We start from the raw sequence: 20368 nt of genomic DNA on the forward strand, positions 1-20368 counted from the left end.
GAGGTTACATCAAAATCATAGTTTATTTGCTGTTGTATACAAGTTCATTTTGAAGCAGTGAAAAGTGAAATTTGTCAAATTACAAATGTTGAAGAACGCTTCTTAAACCCTACACCCTTAACTCATAAATATGTGTTGATATTACCTACCCTATTTGATGTTTTATGGATGAAGCTACTTATTACAAGTCTTGATATATATATATATATATATATATATATATATATATTTTGTACTAGCAATTGTGTGATCTAAAATGATTTAAGTTTAATCACACATGATTTCTACAGCCATGAATAGTTAAAAAGGTAGGTATCTTTCCTCTTTATTTCTACGAGCCAATGGTATGTACTTTGTGGGGTATTTTTTTGAAAAGAAACATCTGTAACCCATGATTTATATTCTTGTAAATCATAACTTTATCAGTAGTACCATTATTTGAAATCTAGTGGCAAGATTTCATAAATGGACTGACCGGACAGCTAAAGTGAAATTACACAAATTAGGTAAAAACAGTGAAATCAATGAAAAACAAACAATTATTTAGAAATGGTAAAGAGAAATACAATGATTTAGATGCTATTTTTCTATTTAAGCTATAGGCAAATAGATAAGTCAAGTACCTCTTTTTTTACACACACACACTGACACACATGCATGCATACGTACATATGCATGTATATATTTAAGTTAATAGCCTATAATTCAAGTTAAAACTTAAAAACATGTTTTCCCTTAAAAACATGTTTTCCCTTAATTCAAGTTAATGCTTATTAACTCATCAATTTTGAATCTATAGGCTATTGATTTAAGGGAAAACAGGTTTTTAAGTTTTAACTTGAATTATTTAACAAGGAACCCAAAAAGTAGAGATCAATAATTATATTTATACCCCACAAATAGTAAAGTATACTACTTTTGTCCTTGTAGTATATAACTTTGAACTTTATAGCAGGCATTAGATTCACCTCAACCACTTCATCGAACAATTAATCTCAAAACGTTCAAAACTTAAACTTTGAAAATTAACAAAAACAAAGCTTAGAATTCAAAATTATTGTCTGTCACTTTTTCTGCAAGCACATTTGAAAGAAAATTGGAAAATATAGGCACTAGCTCGCAGCTCAGTAGTTATGGATCCATACCAAATTAGTTTACTTTCAATATAAAATAATTTCTTAAGAAAATATACGTTTTTGACGGATATTGTAATTGTGTAAAGAAAATGAGTTGTTGTAATTATGTACTCATGTGATTGCAACTTAAGCAAAAGTTATCGTAATTATTGGTTTTGTATTTTCACCATTTTGGTGGTGAGGCAGATTTTCCTGTCGGCAATGCTGACTTCTCACCAAATTTCTATTAAAGATTATATAAATGTGTACAGGTATTTGTATTTTTATTTTATTTTTGCGTTAAAAGGTTTTAGAAAGTTAAAGGAGTAAAGAACACGAATAGATAAATTAAATGATTTACAAGAGGACAATATTTTTATAAGCAATATACAAAGCTAAAGTTGTTAAACTCTTTTAACAAAATAAAGTTAAAATACAGCACAAAACGTTTTTCATGCGTTTTCTTACATTATACTCTTAGTGCAAATGAAATCATTTTCATGAAACAAATACTTGAATACTTTTTCTTCAAAAAAAAAAAACATATACTTGAATGCAGATTCTTCTTAGAATATTGTTTAGGTATGTTGTTGACGTGTAGTATAAGGTATGCGTTGCGTAACAGTAGAAGAAAACACATTTTCGGTTTATAAAAATGTAGATAGCCGTATACATATATAGATATTTTGGAAAGGACAATTGTATAAATATTGCATATGGAATAACGTATAATTAGGATATTATGTATCCTCAAGAATTTACCTTAGTTTGATGGTTGAAACCAATATTTAGACTAAAAAGAGCATTTTTGTCCGTTGATTGCGCTATTGATGAATGATGAGCATACACATGGAAAGATCAGTGGCTCCAAGATCATTACGTTCATGTACGGGCAGCTTTGAATTTTTGGTAATGCATATGCACACTGCCATTGATACTCAAAACTGCACAGTTTATGAGTACAAAAAGTAGCCGGAGACGCAGCAGATAGTGTAGAAATGATACTGCGTCGTTTGCATTGACAAAATTCCGAATTATTTCCTCGTGTTGTTTGGCACGTGCGGTTTAACAGTCTCTTACTTACTTGACCGGAATCTTGACGCCTCGGTAATTTATGACGTATTAGTTTCCCAATGAATGACATCATCTGTATTTTGTTTATATATGTAACGTTTTTTTTTTTTTTTTTTTTTTGATCAAAAAAAAAAAAAAACACACTGTCTGATATTTTGAATACGTACCGACTATTACAAAAAAAAAACATAACATACTTTTTTTTGAATCACTACGCAAAACATAACATACTATTCTGAAGTCTAAAGATAATATTCTGTTTTACCAAATGTGATACTATATATGATACATTTTATTAGTTTCCAGACTTAACACATTTTGCATGCTGTGTTATTACCTTTGCTAACTTTTCAAAAAAAATTCAACCAATAAAAGTATTTAGCATTTAGAAATAAAAAAATTTAGATATATTTTTCAACAAATTCCATCAAATAATTTAGTGTAGAGACCAAGCAAAATATTACATCATGTGAATTGAAATATAAATCCAAAATTTTTCGAATTTAAACCTCTTAACAAAAATTCATCCAACAAATAAAAGTATCATTTTGGTAATAACGAATGATGATCACCACATTTCAGATGCTAAAACATCATTTTGATTTTTAATTATTAAAGCAAACAATCTTTATAGAGAAAATCATTGTGTCCATAGATATTGCAATAACAAATAACAATAATCTAGTTAGGGCAAACACTTATGCTATAACACTATCCCAATGATTGCTTCTATTTTACACTATCTCGATATTAATTATAAATTGGTTCGAGAACCATCTATCTATAATAACCAAATTTACAATTTTGATTGGAATATTCAAAAGTGAGATAAACTAATAATAGACCTTTGTTCATTTACAAGTTCAGAGAAGAACCTACCTATATAGTTAGACTATTCCGCTGAGTTAATTAGCCAGTATGTTAAATTATTATTATTATTTTTTTTTTGAACATTTTTGTGTATGTTAAATTATTTTTGAACATCAAAATACCTACATCCATTTTCATGTAAGATCGTTGTTATCTTTTTGTTTGTTTGTGATATTTGTAACATGCATGAATATTACGGTTTGTTAAGTAAATGTTAACCAAAATGAATACTGTAAACGGTCATAGTTCCTCATGATACGACCATATAACGATGGATTAAAATATATTATTTGGAAAGAGGAGTTATAATTCCTCATGATACGATTACAAAATGAATATATATATGTGTGTGTGTATGAAAGCATAATGATAAAAGAGAAGGTATATCTCCAAGCATGCATTGAACAAGTTAATATATATATATATATATATATATATATATATGAGTAACCCTAGATAAGCACGATCGAGCATGTGAAGGAATAATTTGATCTAGGTTTCTTTTATTTAAAAGAAAATGATGAACCAAGACTATATAAGTAAATACATTTTTCCTGTGTATCATTAATCACTTAATCAGCTCACATCATGAGTTTTGATTCGTTAAAAGACTTGCACGTTTATCTCCTTAGCAATTTGCACAATTTAATACTACTATAATTGTTTAACCATATGATGGTTGTATATATTAGTAGTCTAATGATTAAGTATATTAGCGAATAATAATTAGTCAATATGAATTCAAGCAAAGTATTTCTTTCAAAAATTTCTGTAGCCTAAGGATTTAACATTGAATTCAAAACTACTGGTGGTAAAATCGATAACGCAGCCTTGATAATACATTGAAATCCAAACTACTAGGTGATGCCTAAAACTTCAGAACATATTTTCTGTTCGTAGAGAAGATAATGACAGCGAAAGATGTCATGATTTTTTATTTGGGTATATGAAAACATGCAGAATAATGAAAGAAACATGAAGAATAAAAAGTATTGTTATTATTATGAACTAGTTCAACTAGAACTACTTATATTACATATCCAGTTTAACAAAAGTTATGACTGAATGAATTTTGGAGCTGATGATGGGAACAAACTACATTTATATACGAACTACTACATGATTAATGAATGACAATGTTGACTTACGACATTTTTCTTAAATGTATAATTTTTTTCCATGGATTTATACTCTTTGGTTGCTTGCTTGCTTAGTTTTTGATATGTAGATGTAGTATGAGACCGATGGTCGTGACGCAAGTGGAAATGATGGGTGTATTAGGTCCATATGCGACGTTCATGTGCAAGTTCTTTCGTTTTCTTCTTATCGCGCATGACCAAAAGTGAAAGTAGAGTAGATTGGAGAATATACATGCTTGTTATTGAATCTGATTTATCCGTTTGTGCTTTAACGGGTGATAGGGATGTTAAGAGAGGCAAACGAAGATCAATGTGGATAGCTATATATCTCTTATGTCAAAGAGTTTGGTGTCAGTAACAGAGACGAGAGGAAAGCTGAAGCTAAATACTAGTATCTAACTTCAGCTTTCCTGTCAACACCTTCTTGATGTTTTTAGACGATCTTGCTATCTTGGGCATTTAAAAAAAAATGATCAGAAAGTAGACTATGAGATAGCAAAACGAATGATTTAGGGTGATTTACACAAGACAATTTAACAAGACAATAGTAAAAGATATCGAAGTCAACCTTATAAGTTGCTTAACATCTTCAGACGACAAACAATAAGCGTAAACTTAACAGTCATGATCTCAAAATCTGATTGATTTTTTTTTATCCCTTTTACATGTCTTTTAGCTTGGTTACAAATTAGAATGGGAGATATCAAAGAACAAATACAAGGATTTTGACTTGAGGGATATGGATTCTCATATCTGGAGATCGTCTATAGATAGCTCATTTGCAGACAGGAGCTTCAGTTTCTGTGGGACACAAGAAGATAAATTACTTCAACTGAGAGCTTTATTCATAGTCTAACCAAATCTCCGAATGTGAAGTATGTGTGTAATGGCTTACCGTTATGAACTGTGGAGGGTCATCGAGGCTTGTGGACCCGAGGATTACTTCTCTTTTGAGTTTCGTGGTTAGTTTGTGACATACTTTCAACTGAAAAAAAAAGCTCAGTAATAAGAGATCATCATGCATTCTATGTTTTGATTATAGTTCCCAACAGTTAGATCGTTTTTTTCTTTAGCCTCTTACCTCTGATCTTGTCGCTCCACCAACAATAAACACAAATATTCGCTGTCCCATCTTTCTGAAATCACTAGACGCATGTCTCAACACCGAATCACTGCAAGAATGAAAATAGTTTAAGCTTTGAAGTTTTTTTCCGCTTTCTGAAACAATGTGGCCAAGAAGTGGATTCTGCATATGAACAACGAGGTTACCTTGAGTATCCATCATCTGAGCCTCGAGGTTTAGCCCAAGTTGGTGTGCGTCTCGATCTCATTGACTGAGCAGCAGCTTGGCCTTGATTACTACTTGCTGATGAAGAAAGCGACGTTGATCCGTGGAAACTCGGGCTCGGGTCGTTCATACATGGGTAATCCTCTTTCGGCAATTCTCCTTTGCTAAGCTTCTCGATGAGTTCCTGCAAAATTCCAACACATGAAACTTTCATGATGCTAAAATCTTGAGTAATGCTCCATACGAAGTTCAAGGGCGGTGACAAAGTGCACCTCAACCATGGGGTAAAAACGAGATAGCTGCCATGCTGCTTCCTCTTGGCGCTCTTTCCTGACAGCTCGTTTCTTCTGCAGTCCCATTAACAAATAACTTTAGGAAGATTCACATACATTTAATGGAACATTCGGAGAGAAGATGTTACCTTGTGAAGATCAAACTTTAAAGTGAAACCTCCCGGAGTGTTCTTTTTAGCATCCACGGCTGAACCAAGCAATCTCATATTATTTACAGCGCTCATGTCGTCAGAAGGGAGTTTTGCCAGCTAGAAACAAAAGCAATAAACTTTATGTGGAGTTGATGGGAACCAAACAAAGATTCTAAACACACTAAACCCCAAGTTACCTTCATTAGATTTTGACCTTTTTCACCTTCGAACTTTTCAGGGTAAATTGTTGCGAGGATCATCAGCAGGCGTAACTTACCTTCACGACTTGCCTCCTGCACAGGAGTTTGAAAATACATATAGGTCAAGAGCTCAATATCTCATGAAATTACAGTAAAGCAATTACTATTAATTAGATGCAAAACCTCTTGAGTACTCAGATATTTAATCACATCCTTCATCCCAGCATCACCGAAGACAAGGTCTTGTTCAAGTTGTCCAAGCTCCCTAAGTCCCTGCTCTCTGATAAGGTCGTTGATTTTTCTAGCAATCTACAACATTAACAAAAGTTACATGAATTCGACTCTCAGAGAAAAAAGTGAAAAGCCAAAGAAGCGACAAATTTGGACATCTGCAGATAGCTCTTCAGACACTAAATCTGGGTAATTTCAATTAGATGATGCACATTAATAGAGTAATTGTGTGTTGCACCACCTAAAGTTGGACGTTCTACAAGTTACAGAATACAAACTAGAGGCATATAACATTTGAAATGGAGGTGGATGTAACAAGAAGAGACAAGGGGGTGTTGTTCATAACTAAAGAACTACCTCCACATGGAGAGACAGCTTGTCAATTTGTTCACTGTATTGTGGCAATGCTTGAACCATCTTCTGCAAATCCCTCGTGGAAAGCTCACCTCCATCTCTAAATACAAGAGAAGAAGAAAATCATTAAGAAGCAGAGAAAAAAAAAATAAAGTACTTCTCCAATCAAATAAAATATTCTACGTAGATTAACGCTGAGTTAGGTGGAAGTGCAATATACGCTGCCAAAGTAAAAGTAATACCCACCTCTTACCATGCTGAAGCTGAGCGGCTTTGTTTTTCGACAAGAAATTGGTCATCTTGTCATGCAATCTTTCACTAGCCTGATGGAAAACGCAGGTCAAAAGGATTCACTTTTTTACATTATCAAAGAATATACCTAGGTGTAACACTCACATCTGCTATATGTGCATGTCGAAGCTCTAGCCAAATAGGATCGTGTTCCTCCAAGAGCACATCTTTCTTCTCTGGCTGTCCACCTGACTTGCTTGGAATCTAAAAGCTAAAAGAACATCACATGGAGTATCCAGGAAGAGAGACACCAAAAAATAACAATAACTTCTACAGCAAAGAGTTGACCTTACCACGTGTACATATTTGTTTCCGTCCATGTTCAGTAAATCATGGCACATAGCATCATAAGTCCACTCATGTATAATAGGGGCAATCTAGACATTCAAAACAAGTAAATGATGCTAATCATATAAAACATGTAGAGGACGAAGCATGAACACCATAAGTAGACTGAAAGATCCATCAAATGCGAAAACAGTTCTAAACCTGATCTATGGATCTGTCGAGGATGAGCAGCTCACACGTTTCAGTCTGTGGGAAATTTTCAATCGACTGTTTGTGTTTTGCTAGACAATTCCAGATTCCAGCTGCTAGCTTCGTGGGAATTAAATCGCGCATAGTTGTCATTGTCGATGCGTCCAGTGACTTTGCAGCCCTGTATCGTACTGTTGGAAATTCCTGTAAAATCCAAAGTGGTTCAGAAGAGCCATATCCTGAATCCCTGATAATAGTCGTTAATCGTGAGAATAATGTTTAGTACCCGCAGTGAAGCAAAGACTGTGGCAATTCGAGAAGCCATCACATTTAAGCACGCGTCGCCTTTTCGAGAAGTTTCCTCATCACCGAAAAGATCCTCTAGAGCTCTCTCATGATCCGTGATGAAACCCTGCATTAATTTTTGTTAATGTCATCTGCGACCCTCTTTCACATTATGAAACATACAACAACAACATGATACCACAGGTTGCACTCCATGAAGACAAGAGATTTGGAATGATCATACCTGGCTATCGATGGCAAAAAACTCCAAGTTCATCTGCAAAATGAAAATCAAATAATAAGTTATCCATATGGATACTATCGTAGCTCTATAACACATACTAAGTAATTAAGTTGAAACAAACAATCAGTATACACTACAAAGTGTGATTTTTCTGCAATATACACCTCTCTCAATGCTCCAATCCGAGGTAATACACTCGAATCTTTTTTTATGTGGCCAACCAGCTCCTTGGAAACGGGTGAACTGAAGAAAACAAATGCCCTTCACAGATGCAGAGGAATAAAGAAAAAAATCAGTGTTATAAAGAAAGGGTCTTCAGGATAGATCTGATTACAAAGAGGGAATCATCTCCTTACTTCTTGTACAATGGTGATTTCCCAGACATGTCTGACAAGAACATGATGACGCTGATGATACACCATCAAAAAGTAATATAAGATGAAATAGTGAATGAAATATTTTAGAAAAAAGCTAGGAAACATCAAAGATAAATTACTTCTCTTTAGTTGGCTGGATGAAGTAAATGGCATCCATTGAAGGTAGAGGTTGTCTTCGTCTAAAAATGTCTTCAACCACTACAGGAAATGATAGCTTATACCCGTTAAGATTGTCCCAAATAAAGCATCATACGGAACAAAAATTCTTACAAAAATACTTAATTCTCACATGAAACTCCTTCTTGTGTGATATCAGCCATTTTGCAGGCGTACGACATTATCTTGACAGTAAGTTTGTCCATGATTAATACCTAAAATACAAGAAAAGAAAAAAAGGAGAAACTTAGCAGACAAATAGGTATCAAGCTTAGACCCAGTCCACGGTGAACTACACAAAAACATACCTTCCAGGTGGATTTTGAGCTCCCTGTCTTCGCAGATCTAAGCATCTCATACAAGAGTCCTGGGAAACAACGAAGCGCAAAAGATCAGATAAAACCTCACAAAAGCATAGAAGAAAACTATAGCGCCGTAAGAGCAAACAAGCAGTGATAACAGCCAAAGCCTGAAGAAAATATAGAGCCAAGGATGCATAACATGTAATACACACTACCTATAACTCTACAATGTGACTACAATTAAACGAACTCAAAGCCTAGGAATACACCATAACATAATCAATCCTTTCATCGTCTTTATCACAGACGTACAAAAGTTTCCTCCTTGAAGTGTCCATAAGCATGATTTGGTAAACTACATCAGCATTTTTAGCTCTATCTACTAGCCTCGTCAAACAACCATGCGGGTCAACAAATCTAAGTAGATCCACAATTTTCTACAAATAGCAGATCCACCACCAGCATAATACCAATTCATAAACCTCGTCTTAATCTAAAATTCTAACATTTGAGCACAAATCATTCCGAATGTTCAATTTAGCCATTGAACTCGCGTACTCTCTTCGGACAAACCCAATTATAAAACCTCAAAAAAAAAAAAAAAATTAAAACTTTATCGTTCTCATGAGCGTAGAAACCAGAATCAAAAGGAAACGATACGACGAAAATGGATACTCCATAGAACCCGGAACCAGAAATAGATAACGCGAATCCAGAAATTAAATCGACACAAGTCAATCCGAATCAACGAGAGTCAATACAGATTCAATCAAATAAAAATATAGATACAAAGAGGAAGAGAACTCACGTTCACGTGTAATCTGCCGGAAATTCTTGTAGTCGGCGGCCTGAGACGACGAATCGGAATCGGAGTACGACATGGCTGCGATCTACAAGCTTCTGACTCCGGTCAATATCTCCGATCGACGAATCGAACAAAAAAGGTCGACCAGAGACAGAGAGAGAGAGAGATTGAAGATCGCGAACGACAAATGACGAGACGAAGACCGATGGAGAGAAAGCTACTTTTTTTATTTTTTATAATAACTAAATTAAAATTATCTTTTAACTAAATTCTCTGTTTCGAAAACCGCGATGGCTGGTGAAGATAAAGTTTAGACCGTGTTGACCCGAACCGACGGTTTGAATCGGTAATTGGACCGGGTCTTCTGAAGTTAACGTTTGATCGCGGATTTTAGTCAATTGACCAACGTGCCCCCACAATCGCGGCTGCTGTCTTTGACGAGACCGTTAACCAGCGTTTAAATGTTTGTGGACCTCCTAATTACTTCTGTAAATGTTACTTATACATCAACTGATTTAATTCATTTTCGTGCCAAACTCTATAAAAATTTTAATAAATAATAACGTCAATAGTTATTAAATTTTGGTTACTCTAAGTGCTAAACTATTTCACTTTTTTTTTAAGCGTGGATTTGAGATTGCTGATCGCACTGACTGGCCAGACTGCTCAGGATCCGGACAACCCAACACCGCAGCCGCAGGGAACTTCGGTCAAGTCAAACACAAGCGCCATCTGTGGCTTCTTTCAATCTTACGTAGAACCAGATATATCCACAAAACGCTACTTTCAATTTTACGTAGTTGGGCTAGATTAATCATTCCAGCCTTCCAGGCTCCAATATTTGATTAGTAAACTTTGGGTTTAGGCGTGATGGGCTCAAGCTATCCCAAAGAACTATTCTTGAGCGCAATGTATGGATTATCATAATGATCATTCTTCTTGTACATGACTCTAGGCCTGGGCGTTGGCATTCGGGGGGAGTCGAGTATTTCGGATTACACACCATATATTCTATTTTAGTAAATTTGTGAGTACGGGTGGATTCGGATATAACACATTAGTTTCGGTTTTAATTTGTATTGCATCCTAAAACCCATAAAGCAATCATATACCGTTTGGATTCAGGTTATATCAGATCGGTTCGGATAACCAGAAGTAAAATCTAAATTTTTTAAAAAAAACATAAAAAATATATTTATTTATATAGAATTGGATATATAACGTACTTATTTAAAATTAAAACATTTATCTTTAGATATCATATCAAAATAAATATAAAATTAAATATTAATGTACATATTTATGTTTCAAATAGTTCTATTGCATACTAATTTGAATATTTGGATCGGTTACTTGGAATATTATTTTGGGTTTTTCAGTTTTTTTTCGGTTTTTTGGGTTATTTGTTAGGTTCGGTTAATAACACTTCGGGTTTGGATATGTTTTGTAACATCCTAAAAGACCTATTCATGTATTTCTGACATTTCGGATCGGATATGGATCAGGTTTTTCGGTTCAGATTTCGATTACGGACATTATACCCAGGATGCCTCAATGAATGTCTTCAATGGTCGGTTTTCTTAATAAATGCTCTTTGACCCAATGGAACACTTTTTGACAAGTTTGAAGCTCATTCACATGAAAACGCACTAGTGGAATTATCTATCCACTCTCCTAGTATTATCTCTGATCCTTCTGCCTTTAGTTTACTTCATCACATGATACCTTATCTCTAACACAAGAAGACCATTGTGAAAGAAAGTAGAAACCAAACAAATGCTCTTTCACCTTGTAAGCAACATGGTGCTTTCTTTCAGACAAGAAGATGGGCCAATAAAAGACATGAAAATTGAAAGTAATCAACCATTTGTTTTCTCCAAAAAAAAGTAACACCCATTTGCCTCTAGCTCAGCATTATTTTACGTAAAAAAGTAACACCCAAGGAGATGTTGGAACCAAATTTTATAAAATTTTATGGCTGAGTAAAATGTTGATTTCTGTAATGATTTTTTAAACATTTTCTACCTTATATTATCGTTTCCATCACGCTTTTGTTCCGTTTTTTCAATCAAGATTTTCATAGTCTTACAAGAGAGAGTGAAACTGATAAGATACAAACAAAGATTTTACAGTCTTGTTCAATCTTTCAACCAATGTAACGTTTTTTATATATCATTGGTTGTTGCTGAGATCTAAAACAAGTATGATACAACAGCATCTATGGAGTCTTATGTACAAAGTAATATACAAGAATCCAAATAACACACTTCTCACAACTTTGTCATAAAAGTTTACTCTCTAGATACTAAATACATGTTCTTCTCCTGACCTCTGATCAATATGTGTGATCCATCTCCTCTTACTCTTCTCACTCTTCCCCGAGTTCCTAGCCGCCACATGAGCAATCTCAATACCTCCGGTGACCGGAAGAGTCACCGTTCTAACAACTTCCCTCTCTCTCAAAGCCCTTCTCCAGCTAAACCCCGAAGAGCTTCTCGAATACCCATTTCTACAAACCACAACCGCTCCTCTGCTTCCAAACGCAGCGTTCCTCAACGCACCCGCTGCAAACTCCTTGTTCCGCCAGTCCACGACCAAGAAATCGATCCCTTGTATTTCCTTCATCGCGTTCTCGGGCTCTTCGGCGATGATCGTCTCCGGTAAGTTCAAGGGAGATGAAGATTCTTGAATGGCTTGGAGATAAGCTGATTCCGATCTTGCGTTTTGTACGATGCATATGTGTTTCGCGTTTGCGTGTTGGCTCGCGACGTTTAAGCCGATACTCGAGGCTATTGCGTCTCCGTATGACCATGTCTCGACGATTAGCTTCGCGTTCCATCCGGCCGCCATCGCTGATATTAGCTCCGCCGCATCAGGTGTTTCAAGATTCTCGCACTGAAGATTAGAAAAACAAAAACGTAAGAGATATATATCGTTAAAATAACGAATCAAGAATTCAAGAAAGACATAGAACGTACCGATTTAACGGTGTCTAAGTAAGCCTTAGATGCAGTCTCCGGAGACCAAACCAACTTCATTTCTTCTTCTTCTTCTTTGTCTTCTTTCTCTCGTTTCTTGGGATCTTCGTGTTGTTTGTGTTTTAGCCTAATGATGTTACTTTTTATAGAAGACTTTGACGACAAGGAAAGTCTCGTTTCGTCTTTTTATTGGGTGGAGATTTGGATATGGCCCATGTATTTTAGCTCTAGTTTTTATTTTAGCCCCAATATTATTGGATTAATCAAGTACGTCCAAAATTAACTGTTTACTTATCCTTAATTGGAATATAAATAACAATAAAATCTCAAAATGAGCCTAGATAATGCATATATGAATAGCTAACTGAGACAGATAGAGTAGTTTTATTCTTAACATTCTTTATAAGGGTGAGATTTAGAAACTGTGTAATATGAGGGGGTGATATATAATTTTTAAAAGATGATTTGTTTTGTTATTCTCCCCTTCTAAAGATAGGGTTGTGTTGTTGACACGATTCCAGGCAAAGATGTCTATAGCTTTAGAGGTGGGATTATAACGAGATCTAAACTAACTAGTCTATATTTAGTCCAAAGCGGTTTATCTACTGCTTTTTGTTTGTTAAGTAACTAAGTTTCGAATATTTCATTTTGCTTGTGTAATATTATCCAATACTAAATGCTATTATGCTAACCATTCTTAGTTGAATTGACTTGCTATTGTAAGATTACCTAACTAAAACCATAATCACTTGGCACTGGTTTGTTTAACGAAATTGGAATGCTCTCCCTTTTAGTATATTGTTTGTGATTGGGTTATTGTGCAGTTGAATGATACTTTAGATAATCTGTTCTTTGTTAAATAGAATAGATAATGTCTCATTGATCGTTGATAAGTAGTGCTGGATACTTTTCATCGAGTGATAATGGAGATTGTCAAAGATAATGCATAACAAGTGAATCACATTTCAAAGTACACTAAAGAAAGATAAAGCATGGAGAACTCAAACATGTGAGTATAATTCAAGTGGGAGGAAGGTGCCTTTTAAATCACATGATGATATCATATGCAATATACATTGATGGTGACCAACGCATTTAATCTATTGTCTTGGTGCCCCATAGATCCATTGATGGTGACCAATGCGTTTAACCTATTGTCTTTGTGCCCCATAGATCCAAATATGTGGGACAAATATAAGCTTTTTATGATTCCTATGTCACTTTGAAAACGACTCTACAGGCTGTGGTTTAAAGAAATATTAGGTCATGTTTATTCCTTTTTACCCCCACTTTCTCAAACTTAATCATTTGTTGTATGGTGGAATTATATATTTTAAGCAATTGATTTTCCTTTCCAACACATTTTAACATTTTTTTTCGTCATCTGATAACATTAAAACAGTCAAGGGAAACTTATAAAAACACTAAATAGAATACAAACGGCTAAACAAACGAGATAGAATCCAAACAAGGGAAACTTACACAAACACTAGACGTTTTACACCAAACAAGTTTGGAAGAGACTAAAAATTCGAAGTTAACAACAGCGACCACCAAGAAGTAGACACGACACTACTAAGCTCAAAAGATGCACCATACAAAGACTACACCCAAGGAAGAAGAAAATCTAATGCCAGGGAAGTTTTCTGCGAATAAAGAGATAGAAAAGAACGATTAACAACAATTTAAAGAACACCAAACGAGGTGAAAATAACGAGGAAGAAGAAAACCTAATGCTAGGGGAATTTGCCGCGACAAAAAAAGAACAAACATAACGATTAACAAGAATTTAAAGGACACCAAACAGGGATCTATTGGGCTGGGCAAAATATGCATAATTTTTTATTTGATTTGTTATTCATTTTGATCTAAACAAGAAAATACGGATATCCGTAACTTTATGAAGCAAAACAAATATCCGAACACTAATATGCGATATCTTCTGTATGAAACGAAAAAACATAAATGCTAACAAAATGGATTACCGATCCGATCGTTATATGCATATATAGATTTATTTTTAAAATACTATATATAACTTGTATAAATATTATATTTTATATAAGTTTTACAATATATTTATTTATTTAATTTTTTATATTAGTTATTATAATTTTTTAATTAACTAATTTTTAATTTTTATAGTAAAATATTATTATTTTATATTATTTTAAATTCTTATTTATTAAAATTTTTATTTTATTTATGCGGATCGAATGAGATATCCGGAATACCTAATATCCGGATCAGATCGGATAACTAATTATTCGGATAGAACGGATTGGATCACAAATATCTCCAAAAATCCTAATACTAAATCCGTGCCTACCCGTAATCCTCACCCACCTAATCTTCAATTCGAGTTCAACATTTATGTTGGATGATTAATGATTTGAGTGATTACAGATATAATTGGGCCAGGCTTACATAAATTAAATGGGCCTTAAATCTTAATATGCCGTATGGCCCATATCGATGCTTCTTTCGTTAACACTCCGATCTCAAAGTCGCTGTACAGAAGAAAAAGCGAAGAAGCTCATTTTATACACACAGAGCGAAATCCAGACCCGGCTTCTAACCCGAAAGCCCGGAAAATCGAGAAAAATGGGCAAGGACGGCCTGAGCGACGACCAGGTCTCATCGATGAAGGAGGCCTTCACGCTCTTCGACACCAACGGCGACGGCAAAATCGCGCCGACCGAGCTCGGGATCCTCATGCGATCGCTCGGCGGGAACCCGACCCAAGCCCAGCTGAAATCAATCACCGACTCCGAAAACATAACGGCTCCGTTCGATTTCAACCGGTTTTTGGATCTGATGGCGAAGCACCTGAAGACAGAGCCTTTCGATCGCCAGCTCCGCGACGCCTTCAAGGTGCTCGACAAGGAAGGCACCGGGTTCGTGGCAGTGGCGGATCTGAGGCATATCTTGACAAGTATCGGGGAGAAGCTGGAGCCTAACGAGTTTGACGAGTGGATCAAGGAGGTGGATGTGGGGTCCGATGGGAAGATCAAGTATGAGGATTTCATTGCCAGGATGGTTGCTAAGTGAGATCTAATTTGCTTTAAAGTTTGAATTTTTTTTGAAGTTTGGGTTTGTTGATTCGAGCGAATTGCCTTGGGATTATTAGTAAGTACTAACTTTGTTGTTCCCTTTCTAATGAGAATGTTGTGTGGTGTTGATTCCTACTTCCTTTTTTTTTTAATTCTAAGAATGTTTAATCTCTCTGTTTTACGTAAAGTCTCACTCTTTATGCCCAATGTGTTCACTTTTCGCTCTTTTAATGAACAAACATGGAACTTCCTTACGCCCTGACATTGTAGTTCTTGTTATGGTATTTTTTTTTTTTGTCTTGGCCTTTGGTTTTTGACTAGGAGATACTTGGATTCTTGTTATGGTACTTGTGTTATTATATAGATGGTAAAACTAAACAGTACTTTTAATCTGGTGCTATCATGCAAGTTTCATAATTTGATACTCTGTAAATTCTTGTGAATTTTCACTATTTGAACTGTTCGATATAAATCTCTGCAAGTAATATCTCTGATCATAATGATAATAAACCCCATTTGACACATAAGCAACAATGATAGCGGCATTAGCATCGCTAAACTTCGAAGTGACAATACTTGGATCGCCAGATCAAAACAAATCGGTACTCTGACCGTCGAAAGGAAGCGTCCCGCCAAAAAGAGATTTAAAAAAGGAAACAAGAGGAGAGTGAAAAGCAGTTTACCTGATGAACTGTGATGGTCTTTGTTCTGTTAATTTGCTTGCTTAGTTCGGTTTTGGTTTGTAAGTCTAGATCATTGACTTCGAGTTGGCTAGAGTTGGGGTAAGTTAGGGGGACTGAGTGCAAATTACTTGTCTGATGGGTTATCTCTATACAGAATTTTTGGATCGTCTTTCATTTAAGTGTAAATTTTTCTTGTGATATAAGTTCAGTACCTGAGATCAAGATGACTGCATTTTCTAAGGTTCATGCTCAGCAGTCATTTTTTTTATTATTATTATTACTCTCTCGTTGTTGCTTGCAAAGGCTAATGACAAACTGCAGATTGACTTATGACGGCTACAGACAGCTAGTGTATTCAAGATCTCTTAGCTTCTAGGGATATAAAATCAACGGTACAATATCTCTAAACTCATTACACACTTTCATGTTTGTTGAAATGATCCTTCACTGTTGTGCTTATATTTTCAGGTTGTTGTAGATGGTGGGGGAAAACGAAATGAACATGAGTAAACCAACTTCCCCATTTGAACCAAACCAGAGCCATATGGAAAAACATGTATGTTTGGGCAGCTCTTTCGTCAGTTTCACGTTGAGCTATCCACGTTTAGTGCATTTTGGATGTCTTATCAGTGAAGTTGCGTGGGGTATATTATGTCATTTATGTGAAACGTGGAATAAATAGGAAAGAATATGGGGTTGCTTCAAGAAACATGTAATAAAATAAGGATCATTTCAGATGGAGGCGACTTGGATACTTTGGTTTCTATGGTGGATAAATAAGGATCTCTGAACTCATTCGCTCATGCAAACATCTTATTCATATCTTTTCTTCCTTTCTAATATTTGCTGCTTAACTTCTTGTTTTGTTCTGTGAATCTCTCTCGTCTGTGCAGCCATGGGAGGTTGTTTCTCTGTCTCATTGTCATGTGATCAAGTGGTGAATCAAGTCTTCCGATGTCTATGCCTCAAAGGAAGTTATGTCCACAACCTCCCCCAGAATCTAGCGTCACTGGAGAAAGCCATGGGAACTCTCACGGCTAAGAGAGATGATGTTCAAGGGAGGGTAGACAGAGAAGAGTTTACTGGACATCGTCGAAGGCTTGCTCAAGTCCAGGTATGGCTTACGAGTATCCTCACAATGGAAAACCAATATAATGAGCTTCTTAATACTAGTGACGTTGAGCTTCAAAGGTTGTGTCTCTGTCGATTATGCTCTAAAAATGTGAAAAAGAGTTATCTTTATGGGAAAAGAGTTACGGGTATGTTGGAGGAAGTTAAGAGTCTTATCTCTCAAGGAGTATTTATTGAGGTGACTGATGCAACTCCTATAGCCGAGGGTGAAGAGTTGCCTATCCAACCGACGATAGTTGGTCAGGAAACAATGCTCGAAATGGTATGGAACCGCCTGATGAAAGATGAAGTTGGGATTGTAGGTCTGTATGGTATGGGTGGGGTTGGCAAAACCACCCTTCTCACGCAGATCAACAACAGGTTTTCTGAAAGAGGGGGTGGGTTTGATGCTGTGATATGGGTTGTGGTGTCTCAAAATGCAACAGTCCATAAGATTCAAGGGAGCATTGGTGAAAAGCTAGGCCTTGGGGGGAAAGAGTGGGAGGAGAAAAGTGAGATGAAGAGAGGCCAAGACATCCACAACGTTCTTAGGAAGAAGAAGTTTGTGTTATTGTTGGATGATATATGGGAGAAAGTGAATTTAAGTACGAATGGAGTCCCATATCCGAGCAAGGTAAATGGAAGCAAAGTAGTATTTACCACTCGCTCTCGAGATGTGTGTGGGCGCATGGGAGTTGATGACCCGATCGAAGTCTGTTGTCTGGACACGGACAAAGCCTGGGATTTGTTCAAAAAGAAAGTCGGAGAACACACACTGGGAAGGCACCCAGACATTCCCGAACTAGCAAGGAAAGTCGCTGGTAAATGCCGTGGCCTACCATTGGCACTCAATGTCATCGGTGAAACTATGGCGAGCAAAAGATCAGTACAAGAGTGGCATCGAGCAATCCAGGTTTTGACTTCATATGCGGCAGAGTTTTCAGGCGTGGAAGACAAGATTCTTCCGATATTGAAGTATAGCTACGATAGTTTGGATGGTGAGATGACCAAGTCATGTTTTCTGTATTGCTCTCTGTATCCTGAAGATGGTCTTATTGATAAAGAAGAACTGATAGAGTATTGGATAGGTGAGGGGTTCATTGATGAGAAGGAAGGAAGAGAAATGGCAATGAACAAAGGTTATGAGATACTCTGGACCCTTGTCCGTGCATGTTTGTTGTTGGAAGATGATGAGGATGAATCAGAAGTGACAATGCATGATGTGGTACGGGAGATGGCCATGTGGATAGCCTCAGATCTTGGAAAGAATAAAGAAAAATGTATCGTACAAGCTGGTACCGGGATACGTGAAATACCCAAAGTGAAGAATTGGAAAGATGTGAGAAGAATTTCGTTGATGGAAAATGATATTCAAATCATATCTGAGAGCCCTGACTGTCCTCAACTTACAACTCTCCTCCTTCAGAGAAACAACAAATTCGTAGAGATATCAGATGGATTCTTTCAGTCTATGCCAAAGCTACTGGTTTTGGATTTATCATATAATCATCTCAGTGGATTTCGAATGGATGTGAGCAATTTGGTTTCCTTGAGATATCTTAACTTGTCAAATACAAAGATATCAGAATTACCTTTTGGTTTATACCAGTTGAAAATGCTAATGCATCTGAAATTGGAGTGGACGAGTAGCCTTGAGAGTTTAGAAGGGATATCAGAATTGTCAAGCCTGAGGACACTGAAGCTACTAGGTTCCAAAGTGCGGTTAGATATGAGGCTAATGAAGGAGCTGCAGCTCTTAAAACATATAGAGTATATAAGCGTAAGTATCTCGTCATGTACTTTGGTTGGGGAGAAACTGTTCGATGACCCCAGAATGGGAAGATGCATCCAACATGTTTGTATTATAGAGCTTATACTTGAGCGAGTAAAAGTAATAGTTTTGCCAGCTTTGGATGGCCTCCGTGACATCTCCATATATGGTTGTGAAATGCTGGAGGAGATAAAGATAGAGAAGACACCATGGAACAAAAGCCTGACAAGTCCATGCTTCTCAAACCTTACAACTGTACAAATAAGATATTGTAATGGTCTAAAGGATTTGACGTGGCTTTTGTTTGCTCCAAACCTTACTCTTCTTGATGTGCATATGTCAAGGCGACTAGAGGAGATAATAAGCAAAGAGAAAGCTGAGAGTGTTTTAGAGAATAATATTATTCCTTTCCAGAAACTAGAAGAGCTTTCCTTGATGATGTTGCCTCAGCTTAAGAGCATATATTGGAATGCTCTGCCTTTTCAACGTCTGAGATGGCTCCACATACGCAAGGGCTGCCCGAAGCTGAGAAAGCTCCCTCTGAATTCTGAAAGCGTCGTCAATGTTGAAAAGTTGATCATAGAGTGCGATGATAAAGAGTGGTTGGAAAGAGTTGAATGGGAGGACGAAGCCACAAGACTCCGTTTCTTACCTTCATGTAAGGAGGATTGACGACCGCATGATCTTTTAAACTTTTTCTGTTTCTCTTTTTTCTTTCTTCTGAAATTGAATTTTGCCTACTCTGTTTCTTCTACCTCTGTTTCGCTTATGCTGATGATTATGTCTTCTACATTTGATGGTGTCTTCTCGTTTGTCCTAAAATAAATCATCATTTATTCCACGCTTTTAACAAAAACATATTGTCATAAATTTATCCGAAGCAATAATACTATTATTGTGATGGTGTTTATGTCTCCGATACTATGGTTTCTGGATTCGTGTTTGGTGTGTGAGTCTAGGGTTTATAAATTATATTAGATACTTCCATTATGGATCTTGTTGCTTGCAAAGTCAGTCTAATGACAACTCGTGCAACCACTTGTCTGATGAATTGTCTCTGTGAACAACTTTAGGAGGAGGACCGTCCTTGTAGGAAAGTCCAAATGTTTCTTCTTCTAAGGTTGGTGCTCTTAAGCAAATC

The 20368-nt window shown here is 36.1% G+C and overlaps 4 protein-coding genes across 4 annotated transcripts; 2 read left to right on the plus strand and 2 right to left on the minus strand.

Annotated features, from left to right (window-relative positions):
• Positions 1-4751: 4751 nt before the first annotated feature.
• On the minus strand, positions 4752-9906 carry LOC106312705 (SNARE-interacting protein KEULE). Its single transcript, XM_013750320.1, has 21 exons — positions 9636-9906; positions 8834-8892; positions 8659-8740; positions 8489-8567; positions 8349-8399; positions 8157-8253; positions 7993-8025; positions 7750-7875; positions 7476-7667; positions 7280-7363; positions 7092-7190; positions 6942-7018; positions 6699-6795; positions 6294-6419; positions 6108-6203; positions 5908-6027; positions 5759-5833; positions 5468-5670; positions 5280-5370; positions 5094-5183; positions 4752-4999 (listed from the first exon to the last, which is right to left on the minus strand). Exons 1-21 carry the CDS (start codon positions 9706-9708, stop codon positions 4946-4948), a joined length of 2004 nt encoding a protein of 667 aa, XP_013605774.1. The 5' UTR covers positions 9709-9906; the 3' UTR covers positions 4752-4945.
• Positions 9907-11712: 1806 nt separating this feature from the next.
• LOC106310170 lies at positions 11713-12732 on the minus strand. The gene is made up of 2 exons (XM_013747387.1): positions 12611-12732; positions 11713-12527 (listed from the first exon to the last, which is right to left on the minus strand). Exons 1-2 carry the CDS (start codon positions 12668-12670, stop codon positions 11931-11933), a joined length of 657 nt encoding a protein of 218 aa, XP_013602841.1. The 5' UTR covers positions 12671-12732; the 3' UTR covers positions 11713-11930.
• A 2382-nt stretch (positions 12733-15114) lies between these two features.
• Positions 15115-15917, plus strand: LOC106309698 (probable calcium-binding protein CML13). Its single transcript, XM_013746795.1, has one exon. The coding sequence runs from the start codon at positions 15215-15217 to the stop codon at positions 15659-15661; it is 447 nt and encodes a 148-aa protein (XP_013602249.1). The 5' UTR covers positions 15115-15214; the 3' UTR covers positions 15662-15917.
• A 912-nt stretch (positions 15918-16829) lies between these two features.
• Positions 16830-20048, plus strand: LOC106308058 (disease resistance protein RFL1-like). The gene has a single exon (XM_013745177.1). The coding sequence runs from the start codon at positions 17242-17244 to the stop codon at positions 19897-19899; it is 2658 nt and encodes an 885-aa protein (XP_013600631.1). The 5' UTR covers positions 16830-17241; the 3' UTR covers positions 19900-20048.
• Positions 20049-20368: the final 320 nt, after the last annotated feature.

The sequence above is a fragment of the Brassica oleracea genome, chromosome C8 (genome assembly GCF_000695525.1).
Source record: "Brassica oleracea var. oleracea cultivar TO1000 chromosome C8, BOL, whole genome shotgun sequence".
Classification (NCBI taxonomy): domain Eukaryota; kingdom Viridiplantae; phylum Streptophyta; class Magnoliopsida; order Brassicales; family Brassicaceae; genus Brassica; species Brassica oleracea.

What these genes read in the sequence shown, in the direction of transcription:
- LOC106312705 (XM_013750320.1), bottom strand. Translation starts at nt 9,708, where the DNA reads ATGTCGTACTCCGATTCCGATTCGTCGTCTCAGGCCGCCGACTACAAG. An exon ending in CACACAAGAAGGAGTTTCAT is followed by an intron (nt 8,568 to 8,658) that starts GTGAGAATTAAG and finishes CATTTCCTGTAG; the next exon opens with TGGTTGAAGACATTTTTAGA. An exon ending in CAGCTTCAGCATGGTAAGAG is followed by an intron (nt 6,796 to 6,941) that starts GTGGGTATTACT and finishes TCTTGTATTTAG; the next exon opens with AGATGGAGGTGAGCTTTCCA.
- LOC106310170 (XM_013747387.1), bottom strand. Translation starts at nt 12,670, where the DNA reads ATGAAGTTGGTTTGGTCTCCGGAGACTGCATCTAAGGCTTACTTAGAC. An exon ending in ACTTAGACACCGTTAAATCG is followed by an intron (nt 12,528 to 12,610) that starts GTACGTTCTATG and finishes TCTAATCTTCAG; the next exon opens with TGCGAGAATCTTGAAACACC.
- LOC106309698 (XM_013746795.1), top strand. Translation starts at nt 15,215, where the DNA reads ATGGGCAAGGACGGCCTGAGCGACGACCAGGTCTCATCGATGAAGGAG.
- LOC106308058 (XM_013745177.1), top strand. Translation starts at nt 17,242, where the DNA reads ATGGGAGGTTGTTTCTCTGTCTCATTGTCATGTGATCAAGTGGTGAAT.